Source organism: Cavia porcellus, unplaced genomic scaffold (assembly GCF_034190915.1).
Source record: "Cavia porcellus strain 051 isolate PalLab524CR breed Dunkin Hartley unplaced genomic scaffold, mCavPor4.1 scaffold_5, whole genome shotgun sequence".
Classification (NCBI taxonomy): Eukaryota; Metazoa; Chordata; class Mammalia; order Rodentia; family Caviidae; genus Cavia; species Cavia porcellus.
Window position 1 is genome coordinate 43,364,107 of NW_026947488.1, and position 23,431 is coordinate 43,387,537.

The 23,431-nt window shown below is 39.3% G+C and overlaps 1 protein-coding gene across 2 annotated transcripts in view; it reads right to left on the minus strand.

The window, feature by feature from the left end:
• The window catches only part of Snap25 (synaptosome associated protein 25), an 80,945-nt gene that overhangs the window by 15,184 nt on the left and 42,330 nt on the right, over nucleotides 1-23,431 (minus strand). For both annotated transcript variants that reach the window (XM_013159939.3, XM_013159938.3), the window contains exons 2-4: nucleotides 13,293-13,428; nucleotides 11,346-11,387; nucleotides 3,947-3,995 (exon numbers count right to left, since the gene is read on the minus strand). In XM_013159939.3, coding sequence (XP_013015393.2) covers nucleotides 3,947-3,995; nucleotides 11,346-11,387; nucleotides 13,293-13,364 — 163 coding nt within the window. In that variant the 5' untranslated portion in view covers nucleotides 13,365-13,428. The remainder of the gene's footprint in view (nucleotides 1-3,946; nucleotides 3,996-11,345; nucleotides 11,388-13,292; nucleotides 13,429-23,431) is intronic.

A 23,431-nucleotide genomic window follows, 5' to 3' on the forward strand; every position in this document is an offset into this window, starting at 1 on the left:
TTTGATTAAAAGGAAATTCTGATGCCAAATTTGACTCAAAAACCTATCCAAAAGATAGTTCATTCAGAAAACTGTAACTGCCAATATCAGATAGATAGATAGATACATACATAGATAGATATATATGTATTGGGAATCAAACTCGTGACCTCATGCTTGCCAGGCAGGTACTATGCCACTAAGCTATATTCCTGGCCTTATTTATTTATATATGAACTATAAGTCAGACTGTTTTTTCCCTTTTTGAGCCAGGACTGCACCATATGCCCAGCTGATTTCACACTCTAAGAAATCTTCCTGCCTCGGCTTCCCAAGCGCTAGAATTATAGGTATGCATCACTGTGCCCAGCAAGTCAAACCTTTAACTTAAAAAATAATGTAAAACTATTTTGTTGCAGGTGTTCTAACAATAACATTAAGTGTTGGAGTACACTGAGCTACGTTTGTGGGTTTATGTGATGTACAGGAGCTTCAGAGTGTTTAAGCAGTATCTGAAAGATGCTTCTTAGGCAATGCATAAGAGCTCCTAGCACCTTCAGTTCACTGTGCGGTGGATGCCAGCATCGCGGAGGCTGATTAAAGGCACTCACTGTCCAGTGTTGTCTGCTTCCTCCTACCCTATGCCCATTTTCTGCCTATTTTTTACTCACCCTCAGAGCATAGGAGGAGAACGGCATTCTGGGTAAGTAGAAACATTCTGAGAGACAGCACTGTCTTTATGTGGAGGAGCGGCTATCTGTGATGGAACCATATATGGTATGGGGTGCAGGCATCTACTTTTAGATATCTTTTCTACAAGTCTCACCTGAATAACGTAATACAGAGCTATTAAAATCCTTAACCTGGTTAAAATTTTTAAAAACACAATAACATAGTAAGAGATGGAAGCTACTGACCTAGTATGCAAGCGTTCCTGAGGCTATCAGTTCCAAGTGCTGTCTACCTGTTTTTCCTTTCCCTTAGCACAGATAAGTATGCAGAACTTCATTTAAATAAAGTTAAACAGCCAGGTGGTCAGGGGCAACTAACTGCACAGACTGTGCAGACTTCATTTTCTCTAAGTGCTATTTGGCAAGCGGATGTCTACAAGAGCATATTTTCTCACATGCTGCCTTCCAGTGCCCTGACCTTTAGAGACAGCTGCCTGGCTCTGCAGACAGGGCTTATATTCTTTGTCTCTGCTCTTTCAGGCAGTGGTAGTCAGATTTTAATTGTTTGTTTTGAAGTTCATTCCAAGAGAAATTGTCCAAGAGCCACAACTCAGGCAGGGAACCAAATATACAATCCGGTAAAAACCAACAAAAGGAACAGGAAAGATGGAAGCAAAAGGTTAGATCATCCCATGTGGATGTGAAGGTTGTGTTAGGGATTTCCCTGGAGGTGGATTTTCCAGGGGAATAAAAGTCCCAGGGCTTAGCACATCTCCAGGGCTGTCTGTCACACACAGTGCTCCTTGGTGTCTCCTAGTACCTGGATACAAAACAAGAGTCCACAAGGAATTTCCCAGTGCAGCCGTTCAGCTGGAAAACCCGCAATGTTCTGAGTTGGCCTGACAGTGGGCGGAATGGTTCTTTGGAAGGGTGGCTGCTTCTTGAGGCTCCCGAGCAGCTGTGAGGTAGAAACAGTCAAGACTTTGGGTGTTTAGGCACAGACAAAACTAACAGAGCATAACTGGAGAAAAACTGCAAAGTAGTTACTGACCTGAACAAGTCAACATGGCACATGCAGAATTGCAACCCGTTTATGACAGTACCAAAGCCGGTTGTTGACCTATGATTGTCTGTCATTTTAAAAGGCTCTAGGCTCCTGTTACAGTGAAAATAGAATGTGTACCCCTTCAGTCTGCATGAAAATCACTTTGGGAGGTTTTACAGTTGCAGATTTCTTACCAGGATCGGTCTGGTCCTCTGTGGACACGCTTAGGAAACACACTGAACGGAGGAATTGAGTATTTGTTCTGGTGTGGCTATACTTGAAATGTGGCTGAAACTATTCACTGTCTTGTGAAGAATTCTGTCAGAGAGTATCTTTTGCTTAGCTTCTCAGACAATAACATGTAGTTATCCCCCAAAATCATCTATGCTTAGCAAGTATATAATTTTGCACTTATAATGGCACTTTTGATACATAATATCTCTAAATTTTCTTCATCAAAGTATAATGAAATTTGCAATTCAAGTGAGCACATTATCTTCTTTCTCTTGGTGTGATATCAGGTTTTTGTATATTGTTTTCCACATCTTTTTTTTTTTTTTTATTTTTATTTTTTTTTATTTTTATTTAACGAGAAAAGAAAAGAAAGAAAAAAAAAACAGTGAAGGGTACAAGTTTTACCGATTTACAGAAGAAAAAAAAATGCGCAGTAGGAAATCACTAGTTAATAGATTACATATTGCCATCTTAGAAATAATTGTTCAAGTCACAGAATCAAAGTTTGTAGAGTGGACATTCCAACAATGATACTGCAAACTATATAACTGTTTTCCACATCTTAATACCAGTGCTTTATCACTAAGCAGGGCAGGTACTGTTCTGAATCTCTCCTCAACCTTCATTGTGTTGTAATTTCCCTTTCTCACCAACTTTACACTGCCAATTGTTAGCTGAGAGTTAATAAGGCGGAACTGTGAATTATTTGAGTGTGTGTACATGCTTCAGATTTGATCGGGAAATGCCACTCTTCTATCTGGGAACCTTTTGTTTAATTTTTTTTTAAAGCAATGTCTTGTTTCATTTCAGGTTTTAAGGTCTGGGACACTGTTACACAGACCAAGCTGGCAAATCTTATAATGATAGCATATCTATTACTTAAAGACTTGTGTAGACTGTGACTGTTAATACACATATACATATATAATTTTTAATTAATTAATTCGTTAATTTTTAAATTTAAGTACCAGCAATTGAATTCATGAACTTGAGCTTGCCAGGCAGGTGCTTGAGCCGCTGAGGTATATCCCCAGCCTGATTGCCACTGCTGTTGACATACCTTAAAACAAAACTCCAAAGACTTAGCATGAACAAAATAATGTAAAACATCTCAATAATTTTATCTAGATTACATTGAAATGTTATTTTACATATATTGGTGTTAATAAAATATACTATTAAGAGGAAAATAACTTTTTGACAATTTACGTTTTGAAAATTTGAGGTAAAGCATTGGAGTTGATGTTCGATAGTTGTTTTCAAAAAGTTCTGATTTAATTTGTTTTGGTGTATCACAAATACATGACACAGAAACATAAATCCTTTGATGGCAGCATTGGGTATGAGGCCCTTGGGCTCCATGCAGGAGGTTACCTGCTGGAAGGACCCCACTAGCTCTGCTCTAGGAGGAGCCACAGGGCTCAGATTGTGACTATTAAGACTAACTTCCAATTTTTTTTTTTTTTTTTTTGGTATCAGGGATCGAACTCATGACCTAGCACTTGCCAGGCAGGCACTTATGCCACTGAGCTAAATCCTAGGCTAACTTGCTGATATTTAAGGATTCTACCTGGTGATCTGAAAATTTAACTGCCATGGATTAACATGGCCAGAAGTGCTCAATGCGATGTATCATAGTTTCCTTCTGTGTGGGTGCTACTGGAAGGAAATCAAATTAATGGAGAAATACAGAAGCAGAGAGTGCAGGAGAATTCTCATAGTGTCCAAAAGATTATGCTTAAAAAAAAAAACAAAACATGTGGCTTTTGCCTTCAAAATTCTGTTACCCCAACATATATAACAGAGGTAGTACCATACATTCAATCATCAAGAAGGCTTGAAAATTTCTACACATTTACAGGAGAAAGAAAAATAGCATGGCGAAAATTCTAGAGCCCCACACACTCATGCACATATACAGCACATGTCAACATGGCCACCTGATGGTATAGAAAGAGTTAAAAAATGCATTTTATTCAGATGAGGAACTGTTTTTACTGAAGAAATTGGAACTTACCTCCTTGTTCATCCAACATAACCAAAGTCCTGATACCAGCATCTTTACTCTACATTCCAATTACGGTAGCAAGGTTGAAAAGGAGTTAGAGAGAGAAAAGAGAGAAAGAGAAATCAGTAAGGAGACAATTAGACCTAGAAATAGAAAATGAAGGAGAACTAAAAGAAAAAAGGGAGGAAGGATGGTGAGAGCTTTAGGGAATCAGGGAGGGACTCAGAGGACTGGGGACCTGTGAGCCTACTCTATCAGTGTCTCTCAGAGCAGGAGGAAAGGGTGGGGCACAATCTCCAGAGGGTAAGGCTGCAGATGGAGACCCTAATATATTAAATGTATATTGGAATACACATTCCTAATATTACACTGTGATTTTATGTCTGGATAATAAAAATACCTATAGCTTCTCTAACATCAACCACAGGAGGAAAATCTTTCAAAAACCTTCTAAATCAAATGTACTTCTTTGGCATAACCTATTGGAAAGTCCCTGTCAGTGAACAGGAGAGGACTCCCACAGAGAAGATTAAAAATCTTGGGGATGGGGTTTTTCAGCTTATCAGAAGAAAGCACAGCTTCACAAAATTTGAGAAACACAGTTCCAAAGGGAATATGTTCTTCTATTTTCTCTGTAAGGGGAAAAGTACTGCAAGATTTAGAAAAGGGAACAAGCCCGGCATTGTGGCACACTCCTGCAGTCCCAGCACTTTGGAGGCTGAGGCAGGATGGAGGTGAGTTAAAGGCCAGCCTAGGCTATATAGTGGGTTCAGGGCCAGCCTGCACTACATAGTAAGACCCTGTCTCAGACAAACCAAAAAGTAAAAACAAACAAGCAAACAAACAAAAAAACCCAAAAGGAAAAAGGATTTTTTTAAAATCAGTCCTGGGGATCGAATTCACGACTGCACACTTGCAAGGCAGGCGCTTATGCCGCTGAGCTAAACCTCCAGCCCCCTGAAAATAAGAGCTTTTTATGCCGAAATCTAAAAATTTCACTATGATATAGAGCAGTGATGACAAACCTTTTGGAGGTTTCAATGATAACAGGCAGCTGGCTGCAGCACGTGTGCCACAGGTTCACCATCACTGACACAGAATCACAAAATAACTGCTCTACAAGCCTACTGTAAGCATCCTTCACCTCCCTCCTTACTATCCAAATAAACAATTCCTTCTGGATTTGGGGAGGATGGGAATGGGAGCTGGTGGGTGAGGGAGGAGGAAGGAAAAAATTCATATTATGCATCTGTAGGACTTGCCATTTTTAGGAATTCTGACTGGTTATGTGAAGACTCTCCATTATACCCGGTGACTATTTATGTATACTCACTAATGCCATTACTTATAATTTGAATTAATTGGTTGTTCAAGGAAAGTACAGCGAAAAGCACAAAATAAATTCTAGAATAAGACATCCTCATAGCCCTACCTATTTATTTATTTTTACCAATTTACTTAGAACTAAGGAAGGAAGAGGGAAGTGTTAATGGAGGCCAACAAATAAATTCCAGTTGTGCTTCTAAAAGGTAAAACAAACACTGAACATTGTTTCTGTAAACAATTATAAACTTGCCATTTCAGAGGCCCTGTGCAGTTAACTCTGAGGGATACAAGAGCCTACACTGTCCTTGAACATGCTGACGGGTTTTATAGTGGCCAAGTCAGGGTACAGTTTGGACAATGGTGGCTCAGGATAACTTCTGAAGGAGCCATCAGAGCACCAGTCAGACCCTGGGTCAGAATCCTGGTGGTTTCATTTGCTAGCTGTAGGACCTCAGATACGGGTCCTACATGCTCTGTGCCCCAGTTCCCTCATTTGTGATACAACACTAATAGTTTATACTTCACTGAGTCCTTCTGCGAATCCAGTAAGTTAATATGTAGAATATATGCCAGAATGGAGGCTGGTTTATAGTTACAAGGCATTGAATATTTACAAAATGAACACATTCCTCAAATGCATGCATAGTAGGACCTCTAGGCAAACTAAAAATGTCATCAATGCCATCTACTATCGGAAGCTCCAGACCAGCACTACTCAAACTTTAATGGCATATGAGCTCCCTGAATACGAATCATCCCACTGAAATTCAGATTCTGATGAGGCAGGATGGGGAGAAGCCTGACTTCTGCCTTTCTTGCAAGTTCTCAGATGTAGTAGGAGTAAGATTCTAGACCACAAAATCTTCTGAGAAGTGTTATAAGTGGGTGCTTGTCTACAGTATCCTGTATCTTAACAATATCTTTGCCCTTTTCTGCATATTTCAGCCATTGCCTGTGAGACTAAATGCTGAAGAGCACACGGCTTATTTAGACACATGGATGTGACAATGCAAGTTCTGGAGAGGGCAGAGGCATCTCAGAGAACATTTTCTCCTTGAGAGCCCAGTCAAGGTCATGTCTGAGATCTCTGTTCCCCTCTGGTGGAGACAGTGGACGGAGAAAAGGTTAGTGGTTTTGGTTTGGTCAGACCAGTTCTTAACTGTTTACACATTTTAACATTCTGTTATACTCATTTCTTTTACATGGAGCCTTGCAAGAGTAATTTTACATAGATTCATTTTGGTGTGCAACATTTTAGCACTAGAATGATTCACAGAACTAATCTGAAGCAGTGAGAATGTCAGCAATTGCTCCAATCTGGGAGAACAGTTGCAGACTCTTTCGTGACTAACATGGGAGTCAGAGAGCTGTACCCTTAGCTCAGCCACCAGTTGGTAGGAGAGACTATGCAAGGGTCCTCTGACCTCTCTGAATATTTCCCTTTGTTGCAAATAAGGGCAGAGATGTCAAGTAAGATGGTATGGATGGTAGGTTGGCTCTTTCATTTACCCACTCATTCTTCCATTCATTAATTATTTTATCTACTCATTCATTTATTCAATATATGTATTTCAATCTTCTACCCTGCCCCAGCTAGAGGCATTATGCTTTTCAGTGTGAGAGAGAATTTGGTCACTGGACAGATCTGAGGACTGGGAGTCAGATGTTCTGAATTCTGGACCTAACTTTGTGGTCCTGTTGCTCTGATGTCTCTATTGTTCCATGGCTCAACTTCCCTGGTGGTTAAATGGGGGCAGAAAGAGCTCTCTCACATCCCACAGTCATTTTGAGGGTGAATGAACTACAGAAAGTACAGTTCTCTGAGTTAGTCCAACTCATAGGAGGCTGTGCTGGGATCAGAAAGGAATACATTGAGATGCAAGATTCAATTTGAGTGAAATTTCAGCCCCTTTAGAATGAGTTGATTTTGTTTCCTTAGATCCTTTTGCCTGTTGTGGAATTCTCCAAGAAAAATACACACTGCAGGAGCTGTTGGTGGAAGGGAATTCAAGTGCTGCACACAAGAATTCATGTTCAGGGATCAGGTAGACCTTGCTTTTAACTTTATTTCCATCCTTTATAGCTGTATGTCTTGAGCAAGTTACTTCCCCACTGTGTACCTCAAAATAAGGATCAAAGCAGAAGTGTGGCTAAAGGATTAAATTAGATTGTATATTTAATGATTATGGTGATGACAGTGGCTTTAAGCCCAGTACCCAGCACGTAGTAGGCTCCTGATAAATGTTAGAACTTACAGTTGGTTCAATATTTTACTAATAGTTTCTACCAAAATAACTGGGCTGCTGTTTGGGAGAACCAGCAGCTCAGAGAAAGGATGGGGATGGAGACATTATTCAGGGAAGGCAGAATACTGGTTCCCCTTATTCCTTGAAGACTATTATTTTAATAGCTAGCAATGAGTGCCAGTAGTTCTATTTTTACCACAGCTCAATCCATTTCTGTTTGAGAGTGCTGGGAAAAGAGCCTACTTAAAACAAGGGAACTAGAGATAGGAGAGACTCTTCTATTTTTTTTTTTTACTTCTTTTTTTAAAATTTATTTTTCTATTTTTGTAGATGAGCTAAGGCAATGTTTGAGATTGCATTTTGGTCTTTCATCTTGTCATTTTCCTACTTTTTCGTGTTTCAAGTGTTGCTCCAAAGCTTCCCCTGAGCATGTTGGAAATCGCCTCCTATGCCCTCGGCTCCTGGGACTGAATGGAGGTTGCTGAGCATGTAAGGCAATGTTTATAGAGCACTTTGGAATCTTCCTTTTGTTATTTTGAGGTTCTTTCCCCAAAGTCCAGTACAGTTGCACTAGAGTTAGGACACTCACGGCATTTGGTGGAGTTCCAAAAAATAAAAATAAAACCCCGTATCACTTCTTACTTGGAGTTTTAAGTTTTTAGCAAAGCTTTGGCATAACTCAAACTCAGTGCTTCTTCTCTTCCCATAGCCAAAGCATTTTGAAAGATAAGCTGGGATTTAAAAAAAAAAAGATGCTAAAACATTCATGAAATGTTAGTGGTTCAATAGCCACTCCACAAAAGCTGTGTGATGGTAGCGAATGACTTTCCCTAAAGCAGTGTCACTTTTCTGAGGCCCACATTGCTTTCATAGTCCTAAGTGTTAATGCATAGATTTCATTTCCTGCATTTAGAATTAGCAGGGTTAACTTTTTTGTGGGGCATCAAATATTGCCCCCTTGAGAATACTTCCATGATTCTCCTACTAGATTAATTGTTTTGTCTTCTGTGAGCCCAAAGCAGGTATGGTCTTGAATTCAGAGTTACTTATATATCTGTTGCCCTGTAAGATATCAATTTGCATCTTCATTCCTAACCCCATAGCTAGGCATTCCATAAATATTTGTTGAAATACATCCACCAAAAGCAAGCTCCTAACTCCAAGCTAGTGACCAATAGCCACTGCCCGATTTCTAACCTTTTTAATCCATCTGTGGTATTCAGCTTTTCTGAACATTACCCATCAATCTCTGGATACCTTTACACTGTCCTTGAAATGCTGTTGGCAGAAACCTTCTATTAAAAAACAAGTCCTCATTCCTGCCAACCAGTCATACCCTAGAGTCTATTAGGATGAAAAGAAGTTGTATATTCTGCTGAAAGTGGGATGGCCTCAGGGAGACTTTATAATTTCAATAACCTTTTCTATCTTTGAGGCTGATTTTCAAATAACGATCCAGTGCAATTCAAATAACATAGCACTGGTGAATTTTGGGATTATGGGCAAGATCCTGCTATTTCAAAGTTCAAATTTTCCAAATGACTTTTGCCTTTGATGAATATTTAATGTTGATTTTCTTTAAAGAGAATTTCCTTTTTTTAATTGAAAAGCAGAATATCATCTGAATAGCCAATGACATAGAGATGAAGACCATAAATATAAAATAACCCAGGAGGAAGTAAGAGCTAATCAATCTACTCTAGAAATAACTTGCTTACAATTTCCTAAGGATGGAAAGTCTAATCATCTCCTCTCATTTATTAGACAGGAGATTGCTTCCACTGGTTTCACTCCTTGTTCTAAAATACAACTTCATGCTTGATCAAGAAACACTTTAGGCGAAACAAAAACATGTAATTTGAGAATCCTACTTCAATCAATAGATCTTTGGGGATTTTTTTCCTCGTTAGGATAAATGAGATCAGGTATTGATTTTTCAAGACTGACCAACACTGCTTATGGTTTAAGAAGACATGGGGAAAAAAAAAAAAAAAAAAAAAAAAAAAAAAGAGAACGTTCACTTCTCCAGGGCTGATGGGTGAGGGGTCAGCTCAAGGTGGTACATTCTGTGTTCTGTTTCTCCTACAGTCAGTGATGGTAAAACTATGGCATGTGTGCTGCAGTGGGCTGTTTGTAACCTTGAAAGCTGTAAAAGGTTCATTATCACTCGTAGGCAGCATTTCAGTAGTACGCAATTCTGGACAATTCTGGTATTTTAGAAATGCCCAACACCTGTGAATACATGGAAACTAAAAATGAAAAGTGAGCCTGAAGTGACTCTGATTGAGTCATAAGCCTGTACTATGATAATAACATGAGTAGGCAATAAAATAACTGTGCCAGCTATTTCTGGGTTCCTTTGAGCCGGGTTCCCATCAGAGCTCACATGGACGTGTTCCTAATGGTTTACCTTCATTTATGTATGATAATTCGGGGGACATCCAAGGGGCCTTGCCAGCACTTATAGGTTTAGAATATCTGCCTTCTTCTTGCTCCTTAGTATTTCTGCAGGAAGAGTGTTCCCAGAGCAGAGTAAAGACATTTCTCTTCATTTAGAGACGGTGGGCAGCTTTCCTGTACCGCTGAGGCCCCTTGCTGGACTGCCTTGCTCTGAGGGCTGACTTGTGCTACAATGCAGACTCAAATTGTCATTTTTAAAATAACTGATTTTTCCTTTTTTTTTTTTCTTTCCTTCTTTCTTGAAACTCATTGTTGGCACTTTCTCCCCACCCCTTTGTGGCAATTCGTATTTAGTTATATTTCTCATTCCTGGGTGAGAAGTTGCAAAAATAAGAGAAGACGTCAGCTCCTGGGGTATGAGATACGGCTGCCTTTTCTTTAGCCTTTCTGAAATTTATGCCCCCTCTTCCTGTCATCGCACGAGCAATTTACAATAGCTAAGGTGTGTATGTCAGTCATTTAATCACTCTGTTAGAAAAAAATCCAAGATCCGTAAAAACAATAATCACGTATGAATTTATAAGTTGATAAGCAGAAGCAATCAAAGCATAACTACAATAGCATCTCACCGAATAAAAATGATTAGGTTTGTTTTATTAGGTTAAGATAAATATAGTCCAATCTGTTCTTTGTCCACTTCCTCTCTCTCAGTAGGCAAGTTCAATTAATCCATTTATTCTTCCCGGTTGACTGCTGCTGTACCAAATTGGAATGAGTGAGGTTTATTGCAAACGCCCTTTGAATTCCATTATTGCTAGTGGCCCTATTTTACCCATTTAAAAATAGTTTGGGATTCATTAACCATGCCTCACAAATGGATGTGCCATTCAAAGTTAGAAATATGAAAGAGCCTTTGTATTTACATTATTGAACTTGATTCCCTTTTTAAAAAAGATCTTTCCAATTTTTAAAATAAACTTTAGTGCCTCTGGCCTCTAAATATAATTTCTGAAGTCAAAACAGAATTTTCAGATAGGTATCTGAAAATTATCTGAAATTAAATGCTATCTATAGGCATCAAAATCATTATAATTGAAGTTTTTCAGCAGATAACTTCATGTATTAAAAATTGCTCCAGTTTTTTTTTTTTAAGGGATCTAATCCTTTGTGATTTCTTGGGAACAATGGTTTAGAATTACTATGTTTCTCTGTTTTCCAGACCATAAAAGTAGCCTGGGATGGGTGGAAGGGTGGATTTACGTTGATGGCTACCTATAATTTAAATAAACCATTTCGTTTGTTATGTGACTTGGGATGGGCTATATTAACACGGAAAGTGACAGGATCATGGCCTGGGGGAGGTAGCAGGGGTCAGGAAAAGAGCATGTCAACCTGAAGGATGAGATTCTTTATTTTAAAATAAAGTTACTCCTTACCTCTTCTACCAGTTGCAGCATACGACGGGTGCTCTCCAGCGACTAAAGATTAAAAAAAAAAAATGTTGTAAGTGCAGGATGAAAGATCTTGGAAAGGCAGAAATACTTTCTTCATTTGAGAAGCGCAAAAGGTTCCTGTCACATACTATTTTAAGCTTGCAACTGAAACACCAAATGTCTTTTCCATTTTTCAATCTCATTCCTATTGGGCTTTCTACATGATCAGATTCCCTAAAGCAATTACATGAAAGCTTATCTTCATAAAAATCAAAACCATATGAAGCTGATCTTCATATTAAAGACAAAGTAATCTGGAAAAGATAATTTTGCATGCTCAGGATGCATGCAAAATTATCTCAAATACTCAGAAGACTAATTTGGCCTCCCTGGGCTAGGAATATTGAATTTTAAACACAAACATCATTTCTCAGGAATTGAGATGAATATAGCATTGAGTTTCTATAAAGCTCCCAGAAACACAATTGGAAGTTGTTATCAATACAAATTAAGCTGTCGCCTTAGGGGGAAGAAAATCAAGCATGTTTGAAATAACTAGCCTATAGGAGACAGCTGTAATAATTATCTTCATTGTTAGATAAGAAAAAGTGTGTAGGAAAGTCTGAGCTCAGTGGTGGTCCCTCGGGCACAGAGTTGACACTTTTTTCTCAGTTCTTCTAATACCACTAGAATCCAACAACCAGTGTGCTTTCTCAGAGCAGTCCTGTTAAGTAATAAATTCGTTTTGGCCAAGAATCTGCAGGAACCTGAACTATGTTAACTGTCCTGGGAAGGACTTAGGAGGCTGGTTTTTGTCAAGCAGGGCTGTAAGCAGGGGTTTGCTAGCAAGAGCTTAACTGGGTGCAAGTATGTGGGTCTGTAGACACAAAATCAAGTTCATTATTTTACTGATATAAAAGATGAACAGCACACAATTTACTATTAATAAAATACATAGCACTGTACTGTAAATTCCATGTAGCCTGCTGCTTCTCGCAGATAACTTTTTGCAATTTTTGCTGAACTCTGTGTCCATAGCTAATTAGTATTGTTGTGGCATCGAGAGTTGATGGGTAGTTTTATTTACGTTCCTGAAAGGAAAGTGAATCAATGAAGACAGAGGTTGGTTTGACTCATTTGTCCCTAAGCAAAGCAATGGCTTTGCTGAAAAGAACCATAGTTTCCCTACTAATGAAAGACTTCCGCTATGTCTTGCGTTATTCACAGTAGAATGGCTGCCCATGGGCATATTTTTAAGTTTAATCAGCAATATGAAAATGTTCTTTACTTTCTTAATCTAGGTCATTAACAGAACAATAAATCAAGGTCTGCTTTGTCGTGTTTTCAAAGTCCATGGTAGAAATACTCACCCTATCAGATTCTAACTACAATACCCTGTAGTTGAGCCTGCAGGCGGGCCACTGCGCAGTACCGGGCTGTTACACAACAGTCCCCGCTCTGATACAGTGGATATGAGCAACTCAAGAGTCCAGATAGTAGTAAAATGTTGTAAAATAATCAGAAAGTAATGAGTTTGAGTATTTCTTAGCTTTGATTTTAATGTAATCTGCCCGCCAGAACAAATATACAGTTTTAACAATAGGTGATATTAGCAACCAGCTTGAAAATTTCCTGAAAGTGCTGATGATCAGCTCTCAGAACTGAACAGCTCCAGCACAGCCTTGCTTCAAGGTGCCCAGGCCCAGTTTTTCTAGCCGATCTTCATCTCTCACGTTTTCTAAAATTCAGGAGTTAGGACCAAGTCACCAATATGATACAGGGTTTAATAAGTAAACTATTTCAGTCTGCAGTGGCCTCCAATATACAGGAACTCAAAGTCTTACCACTTTTATTTTATTTATGACATTAGAAAAAGATTTTTCCAGCACCCGAATGAGACATTCCCTGGCTCCCCATCTTTTGTCCACCTTCCTGCTCTCCACTGCTCACCTCATCGGCCAGCTGGTCAGCCCGCCGCTGCATCTCCTCCAGCTCATTGCGCATGTCCGCGTCTTCGGCCATGGTAGTGGTGGGGGGTGGCTGGGCGCCTGGTCTGGGGGGTCAGGGGTGGGGTTAGCCACGGAACCTGGGACAAAGCAGATTAAAAAATGGGTGTGTGTAGACAGAACAGCAAATCTAAATGACCTGCACTCGATTCCCATAGTTTACTGGATGTAACTGGAAGCCACACTCAGATAGGGGTCAACGGCATTGTGTCATTTAGCTGAAAGGCGCCGGGGGTGCATGCCTGCCAACTGTGCAATGGAGGCGGTGGATTCCTGTCCGCATGGGAGGGGTCTTAAAAACACGAACCACCCAAGGGTTTAGAAGGATGGCGCGCATGGGTGTGTTTCTATACTTTCAATGTCACGATTATTTATTCTTGTTTTTAAAACAGCTTTTGAGATATAACTGACATAATGATCAGCCCTATATATTTGAACTGACACTTTGACAAGTTTTAGCAACTATATACACCCACAAAAACACAGCAACAATCAAGAAAATGAACGAAGCTTTCACTCTCAAAGCTTTCTGTACACCATGGGAATCCTCACCAGCCACTGCTATCAACCCCACTCCACTTTTATGCCCACAAAACCCTGATCTACTTCCTCATTACATTTGTTTCCTAGAATTTTACATAAATGAAATTATATCCTACTATTTTTTTGCCTGTTTTTATCACTTAGTATAATTATTTTGAGATTCATCCATGTAGCATCTATTAATAATTCATTCCTTTTTGAGTAGTATTCTGTTGTATTTACAGGCATTTGGAAGTTACAGGCCATTTTTTTTTTAGTTTTTATCGGTACCAGGGATCGAACTCACGACCGCACACTTGCAAGGTAGGTACTTATGCCGCTGAGCTAAATCCCCAGCCCCCACAGGCCATTTTTGTCTTCAGTTGTTATCAGAGGTTGTCAAAGGATTTCTGTGTGAATAAGCCACTATGATTCCAAAGTGGAAGGGGCCCTGGCTTTAAACATAACCCTTGCTGTTTTTTTTGGCTATTTTCTTGAAATTCCATATGGTACAAATAGTAGGTAATAGGATAGAGATCGCTCTACAGCAAATGCTCCTCTTTCCTCCTTCTCATACTTACTCCCTCTCAAATATTTTCAATAAATATTTACACAGAGCTGGGTTCTATGGATATAGCAATAAGCATGACAGAAAAAGTCACTCCCTTCAGTCTAATTGGGAAGACGGGAATGAAAGAAAGAAGTCAGGTCATTCAGTGTGGTAAAATGGCACTAGGCATCTTACCCAGTGACCCAGGGACATTCCAGGCCTGCCAGAAGAAGTCAGGTCCCTAGACAAGGTCATCAGAGGGTTGGGAGTAAGAGGCATAAGGGGGCATTTGAGATGACACCGCATGCATTTGTTGTGAGGAAAACCTCTCTGATAGCACAATTGTAGGAAGCCATGGGCTCTTGTCCTGTAGCTGAGACAGTCAGCTGTGCACAGGCATTTGTCCTCCCTTTTGCCTGGCAAAAGTGTATTTAGCCAGTAACTGCATCCCCAGGCCACTTACTGAGGGGTGGTATCACAGGGCTAGAGATGGTCTGTGAATTTTAGTGGGGATGCACCATATACCTGTCATTCAGAAGCTGGTATTTTATACCTTTTCTTTACCGTTAAAAACAGAACCCCAGGATGACCATGCCTTGAGACAGCAGGAACCTGGGCATCTCTAAGTCTCTGCAAGGAAGAAAAGACTGCAGGCCAAAAACATCCAAATTCTTATGTGAGTGAGCAATACAATCTATTGAGCTAAGCTACTGAGTGTATGAACATTTTGTTTGGTTTTGTTATAGGTTTTTTTTTTTTTTTGTCTTTTTGAGGCGAGGTCTCGCTATGCAGTTCAGGCTGGTCTTGAGCTCACTTTGTAGCCCAGGCTGGTTTTGAACTCACAACAATCCTCCTGCCTCAGCCTCCCAAGTACTGGGATTACAGGCATGAGCCACAACGCCTGGCTCTATACAGCAGCTGGTGTTAACAGCAAAGTCCTGATCAAGCTTAAATAGAAACATTGCCTACGAGCATGATGTCCTAACTGAAAACAGATTACGTCTGTCCTTCTGGAGAGGCTTGTAGAACAATCAGATTTAGGGTTTTGGAGCAATGCCACATTATTATTTGTGTCAGAATCACCAAATATCAGGAACATGCTCACCGAGAGTCAAGGAGACTGGCTTTTGGGGGAAAACATGGAAAAGGGGGCTTGGTGAGTCCTTCCCTAGGTCCACTCTGCTGTAGCTTTTTCAACTAAAAACCCTGAATGCTTCTGGGATTTTAATTTAGTACACTTTCATCACTCTTGTGAAGCAAGTCTTACTATGTAATGTTCTTAGGAGGAATCCTATTTTAACTTCTTTGGAGATAATAGATTTCACAGCTTTTCTACTGCATGATTCTTGGACAGGGTGTCAAATGCAAAATCATTGTTAAAGAAGAGAAGTTTCAAGTCTGCCTTTTAGTACTAGTACTGAAAAACTCTAGACAGGAGATGTAAGCTTATATAGGTTGGTTTTTATGGAGAGTCTGTTAAAAAAAAAATCTACGGGGCATTATACCATGAGCCAGCTAATTTTCAAATGCCTGTCCTGGCTACCAGAATATAAGCTTATCATATGATAGAAGGATAAATGTTGTAAATGCTTTGTATGTTACTTAAAAGAAATTAAGCATTTAGAAAATAGAAACCAGAAGGAATTTAAACTAAGTCTTTCCTGAGTTAAAGAAATAGGAACAAAATTCCAGTGCTCTCCTGAGTGACAGATCTACCCTCCAGAATAAAATGGTGGACCATTGGGAATTCTGGGTAGATTGTGGAACCCAGTTGAGTGGAGATAGTATTCATATCTAAAAGATCAAGTTGAATCATTTGTTGTGTTACTCAAAAGCTTGGTGACTTTGGGTCAGTTTATTATCCTCTCTGCTCCTCAGCTTTCTCAATAAGGCAAAAAATACCAATCTCATCAACTTTTGAGGGCAATAAATGATATAAAGCTCTAATCAACTTTGTTAAGATGTAGGGGCTTAGCATTCCGATAGCCTTGCTCATTCAGAATGGCCCTATGCTCTTTCCTGAGGGTGGAACAAGCCTGTGGCTATTAATTAGCTTTCCTCTACTAATGGCTGCACATTTGGTCGGTTGCTGTGGTGCCCAGAACTTGTGGAAGCTGGAACCAGGGAAACCATCAAGGTACTAACTCTCTAGTCACCAAGTAGCACCTCTCATGGGGTTTCCACGGGAGGCAAACAAGAGTGCCTTCTGGCCCTGTTCTTTGTCTTCCTGGTTCACAGCTCAGTTTCTTGGGGGAAAGTTTTCTTTTAGCCTAAGCAAGTTTTCAGGCTTCCCCTTTAATACCCGAGTTCATAAAGAAGTAGGGGCTCATGTGCCTTCACCTGTAGTGCCCTTGCTGTCTCCCACTCTCAGTGTAAATGCACATTCTCCCTCCGACCCTGCCACATTCACTCACTCCAGCCTTTTGTGTTCCTTGTCAGTCCCCTCTCTGAGTTGCTGTTCTCAGCATGGGGAGCACAGCTTTAGGCTCCAAGCTGACACAGCCTGTCTCGGTCTGGCAGAGGAACCCTGAGGTAGGTCCCTGTGAGTTCCTCTCCACCTTCATCTCAGGTCGTGTTTGTGCTTTGGGAGGAGGACCAATGACTCATAGATCTCAGTGACAGCATTTCAAAGCTGGAAAGCAATGTCCACCCTTCTGATGAGGACAGCTAGAGAGTGGGTGCTGAGCCCAACTTGGGGTCATCTGCTGGGCTGTTCATCACTAGTGTTGGATAGATAAATTCTCCCCACAGATTCCAAACCCACGCAGGCTAGCATTCGAGGAGACAGGCATAATGATGATGATTAACTGTCATATTAGCAGCTCCAAGGGTACAAATGGTGAAGCAGCAGTTATTATCAAGGTGGTGTGGAGCAATTCTGTCCTATTAGTGCATTAAACCTCCTTCCTGTCCAGGCTGGGCTGGAGACATGGCCCAGCCAGCAAAGTCTGCTTAGTAAGTGACGATGGGAAAGCCAGCCACTCAAAACAGTTCCCTGGGGCTCTGATGTAAGGCAATTTCCCAGTCCATTAAAGACTCAACAGTATCTAATTAATTATATTAAACCACCACCACCACCACAAGCAGGTGTTCAGTTCATGTTAATTGATTTGCTAAATGAAAGAATGAATGAATGAATGGATGGATGAATCCATATATTCTGACAGTAGTTCTTTTCATGTTTCCAAATCAGCATATTTAGGACAGTTTAAGACAACTCTAACAGAAACCAGAATCACCAGAAACTTAACACAGGTCGCTAGGTCCCAAACTCAGATTCTGGGGTTCCCTGTTTCTAACAAGCCCTCATATGACTTTGACACTGTTGGACCATAGATCACAGTTCAAGGAATCCTGACCTGTACAACATGCTCCCTGGAATGTTAATAAATGTGATGAGGTAGAGTAAGGACAGTTCCATAGTTATAAAGAGTGGGAAAACAGTGAGTTCAATAAACATGGACTTGGGGGGCAGTTAGAGCCCATGAGTGAAATTTCTCATACTGCCTGTTTTTGAGCTAAGTAAGGAAAGTTTTTACATTTTCAAATGATTAAAAAACTTTGTGAATGTAAAAATTATGTGATATTCAAATTTCAAGGTCTATTAATAAAGTTTTATTGGAGCATATGCGTGACCACTCATGCTACAATGGCAGCAATGACACCACTCATAAAGCCAAAAATGTTTTATTACCTGGATCTATACAAAAAATCATCTGTGAATCCCCAGCTCAAAGAAACCTAGCCAAAACTCCTTCATTTCTTATCAGTCTTCAATATCGCCAGAGAATGGGTGCATTTCCTATAGACAGAGACAGTGCTATAAAATCTCCTTTCCATGGAGCTTCGACTGGTGTTTTTTGGAACATATTTTAAAACAAGTAATAAAGCATGGAACAGAAGTCTAAGATATGAAATAAACTTGCCTTTGTCTAATTCTACCAGATTTTAGGTTTGCAAATCAGTTGGCTATGAAACATGGGGTGGTATCGTAGTTTGATTCCTGATTTCCATGACCAGCTGCAAACAAAGGTTCTTACATACAGGAGCAGTACTGGGTTTTTTATGTCAGAGACAGATGTCTGAGCATCTGTCACTGTCAAGGCATGTGGGCAAAGTGGGCAACTTGAAGCCATTCTTTGTGTTAAGGGTAATTGTGTAGCTCTTCATTTACTACAGTTACCTACAAGTCTACTTGAGCTCCTTACTAGCCTCCCACTAGCTATGGCTTAGTCTTAAAATCTCTCCTAAGGCCAGTTTGATGATCTTGGGAAGGTGGTAGTATCTTTGAAAGGTGGAACTTAGTGAAAGAAGGTAGGTAATTGGGATTGTAGCTTTAATGGGATGCTGGGATCTGGCCCCTTTCTCTCTCTTTCTCTTTTGTCTCCCAGCCTCCCTCAAATGGACAGCCCCTCTACCGTGAGATAATGATGACCTCATCACAGGGGCAAAGCCATGGGTCCAATCTGTCATGGACCTAAATCTCCCAAATTGTGAGCTCAAATAAACCTTTCCTTCTTGTAAGTTGATTGCTTCAGCTACTTTGTCATGCTGATAGAAAGCTGACTAATACGGGTCAAATGGCCTCCGAAGCAAACCCCCTTTGTTTTCTGCTAAGAGTAAGGAGCAATAGGGTAGAACTTTCTCACTGCAAAGTCCGGAGGCTGGCTGGGCCTAGAAGGGAGAAATGGATCTGGTGGTGGAATGGTTCGGATATACAAGGTGAACAGAGTTTTGGCTATTAGTTCAACCACTGTAGGAGAAGAAGGTCTTAGGAAAATATAAGCAGAGGTACACTGAGTAAATCATCAGTTATTTCCATGTTTCCTGTCTTAGTTAATGAAAAAAAAAATCAATAAATCGGTGCAAATCAACACCTTTTACTTGAACATCACAGAGAACTGAAAATACATTTTCGTGTTCACCTATACAGAGGTATCCTTTCAAAGTCAACAAAAACTTATGAATACAAAAGCCCAGGGGACAAACGACCTTTATGAACCAAGGCAGGTTCATAATACATTAATAAAAATCACAGAAATTTACACTTCTCAAGGCTCACTGTTTGCTGGATGCTCTATTGTGTGCTTTTCTTTTATATAACACATAATCTTACACAAGATTTACAATGACACATGGTGTACAAACTAGGTATATCTTCACCTTGTAGAATAAGAAACTGACTCTTACAAGTGACTATTTACACTCAGCTAAATTTCAGATCAGGAGTTTGGGTTTAAAGATAAGTATTTTCAAAGCACATTTACTTTCAAAGCAAATTGTGCAGGATGTTTCATATTTTAATAAAAACCGGAAACTATTTTATTTTTAGTTTCATTTCTATATTAGAAAATAATACAAGGTCGTTTGACAGGTACTTGTAAGTCTACATACTAGATAGTGATATTATTTATCATCTCTGTGCTTTAATCTCCAGTTCTTTTCTTTCCTTCTCTTTTTATGTTATTTATATTTTGCCCTAAGATGCTTGACTACATCAGTGTTTGTATATTTTTTGAATTGACAATTGGTATGTTTATTCTACTTCTTTTTGGTGTTTGGTATAGTGTACTTATTGCTATAAACTGTCCTCTAGGTATTACTGTGGTTGCATCCTATAAATTTTACCATTTTTGTACTTTCTAATTTTATTTTCACTAATGAGTCAAGGTAGTCCAATGAAATATCTTGCTTTGTGGAATATGTTGAGACTTTCTTTGTGCCCTGATACATTTTCCCTGATCATTTTCTGAAAGAGTATAGTTTGTATAGGAAAAGAATGTCTGTTCTGTTTTTGACTATCTAGTTACCTGTCTGCACCAAATTAAGTAGAAAAGGAAGGTTTATGTAACTCAAAATCCCATATTACCTGCTCAACTATACCTACTGCTTTCTGAAACAAGCGTATTCATGTCTCCTACAGTGACTGTTTAGTTTTAATAACTTCTATTTAAGCCCATGTTTAATTTTTTCCTTTAAAATATTTTTAGCTGCATTATCATATGTTTATAGGTCCACAACTGTTACCTTTCCATAATAGATTTTAGTTCTTATTAGTATTAAAATGAATATTGCTAGTGGTATACACCTCATTGTACTTCCTTTAAGGTGTACAGCTTTGATCACATTTGGAGTCTAGAAGATTTACTGTCTTAGCCTTTTCCTTTACATCTTAATAAAACAAACTAAAACAAAAACAGTGGCATCAACCCAAGGATGGTGGCATGAACCTGTAATCCCAATCTTGGGGAGCTGAGGCAGGATGAGTGCTGAAACTTCGAGGCCAGCAATCTAACTACATAGCTAGACACTGCCTCAAAAACAGAACAGAACAAATTCCCCAAACTAATGACAGCATCATGCAGGTACTGGCATCTAAGTTGCAGGTGCACTTCTTTGGCTCAGTCTAGCAGCCCCTATTTCTTTTGGGATTGAACCCCTATCCTCACCTAGCAGCCAGTCTTTGGGGCTTTTTGGAGGCGAGAGCTAATGATCTCTTTCATGAACTCTGTCGATATGTGGTGTGGCCAAGGATGGACTCGTTGCTGTTATTTCCACTGGATAAAATTTTGCGTTGGAGTTAAGGCAACTCTAAGACCCAAATGCACATTCTAAGGAAAGCTGAACACAATGATTGCTGCTGAGACGACTCCCAAGGGCTCCTCAGGGAATCTGGACCAGCCCAGTGAGGTTGCTGAGGAGAGGCTCCCTGCGCTTTTCCAATTCAGAGTTTGCTCCATGCTTGAAGCTGCCTTTCTCAATTAAGCAAGATCATCTGCATTTATTCTAACATTTTATGCCTCATAACTCATATTTGTCAAAGCATTATTAATATAATAGTTATTTATCAAGATAAATATGAGATATGAGATATGAATCAAACTAAGAACTTTACACAAAACCGGGGGTTACACAAGAATCTCAGACTTGTGCTATTCCAAATGTGGTCCTTAGACTCACATCAGCCTTGGGGAAGCAGGGCTCCCAAATCTGCTGAATCAAAGAACTGTGAGAAGTGCTGTGGGAAAGCATGAGAAAGATAAGGTGGAAAGTCACTTAATGACATCTGAAATCACAGAGCTGGCATGAGGAAGAGACAGAACTTCCTACCTTGGGGTGACTCTGCATTTGTGTTTCCATACTCACATTCATGCATCTTAATTTATTTTGATTTTAGTATAATTTCCTTTTAATTAATGCACAATTGCAGATTTTTATAGATTACAGTGTCTTAATTTAATACATGTATGCAATAGGTAATGAGCAAAGCATGGCATTATTAATCTCTCCAGGTTACATGTCTTGCAGATTTCGAACATCATTTGCTTCTGATATTGACTGAAAGCTTCATGGGGTCATGAATTTCAAGCGTCTCTCTTCAGTGCCCTTTTCTTTTAGAGTGCACAAAATAGCTGATTTCCAATGTGATAACATATTTCATTTGGAAAACTACAATAGTCATCAGAAAAAAATCTCACACATTGTATCTTCTCCAGATCACATTCTAGGAGCGTTAAAACAGAAATTTAATATAGGGGAAAACAGTAGATTTTGAATGTTGGATGCGAAGCCATTTATGACAAATCAACTAAATGGACAAAAACTGAAAGCTTTCTTTCTAAAATCAGGAATACGACAAAGATGCCTCCACTCTTAACATAGTTCTAGAAACGTTAGCTGAAGCAATTAGACAAGAGAAAGAAACAAAAGGAATAAAGATAAGAAAGAAAGAAGTTATACTATTGCTATTTGCAGATGAAATGATATTTTATTTAGAAGACCCCATAAACTCCACCAAAAGACTACTAGATTTAATAAGAAAATTCAGTAATGTAGCTGCATACAAAGTCAACATTCAAAAATCAATAGCCTTCCTGTACATGAATAACAAACTCACTGATGGAGATATCAAGGAAATAACACCTTTTACAATGCACCCCAAAAAATGAAATATCTAGGAATCAATCTAACAAAGGATTTAAAAGACCTCTATATTGAGAACTACAGTATTCTGAAAAAGGAGATTGAAGATATTAGGAAATGGAGAGATATCCTGTGCTCTTGGGTAAGAAGAGCCAAGATAGTAAAAATAACCATACTTCCAAAACTGTTACACAGATTCAGTGAGTGTTGTATGGTTATGATCAATTCTTATTTCTCAAAAAAAAAAATGATAACCAAAACTCATGTCTTAATAAGTAAAGAGCACTTTTGGTAAACGACAAGTAACAAGATTCTGTTTATACATCTCTTGTTAAAAAATGGGCATTGTTTAAAAATCACTGGTTAGACCAGGTATGGCGGCACACACTTGTAATCCAAGCATTTGGGAGGCCAAGTCAGGAGCAATGCCATGAATTAGAGACCAGCATTGGCTACAAAGTGAGCTCAATGACAGTCTGAACTGCATAGTGAGACCCTGTTTCAAAACGACGAATGAACAAAAACCCACCACAATGACTACAGCAAAACTGGTCTTTAAACATGTGAACTAGACTTGGCTCCCTATTATCTTGTTTTGAACATTCTTGTGCAAGAAATTCAACCTTCTGTTTTGTAGTAGGCACTAATCATTGTAATCAATTTCTTAGTTAAATCAAAAGATGCTATTTCAAATGTAATGAATCCATGGCTCATGAATAAATTCATTTACCATATTGCATCCATTCCACGGCCCTAATCTGGTTAATGAGTAAATCACAACTGTTAACAGTAGGTCTTTTAGTAGCACTGTCTGAAGTCTCTTTGCTTTAAAACCTCTTTAAATTTCTCATTAAAAATGCAGATTTCAAATTATAGCACCCATGGAAAGAGACCTGTGGAGGCAGGGCTAGAATTGAATTTGCATTTTCAATAATAATCATTGGTTCATATTCTGTCCCACCCTCAGAATGGGAGGGTCTGTGTGTTGTATCACTTAGGGCTGAAGGCCTTTGCAAATATCCAGTGGGACCTTCTGGTAACCTTAGGGTACAACCTTAGGATACAACCATCCAAAAACACAAGAATGT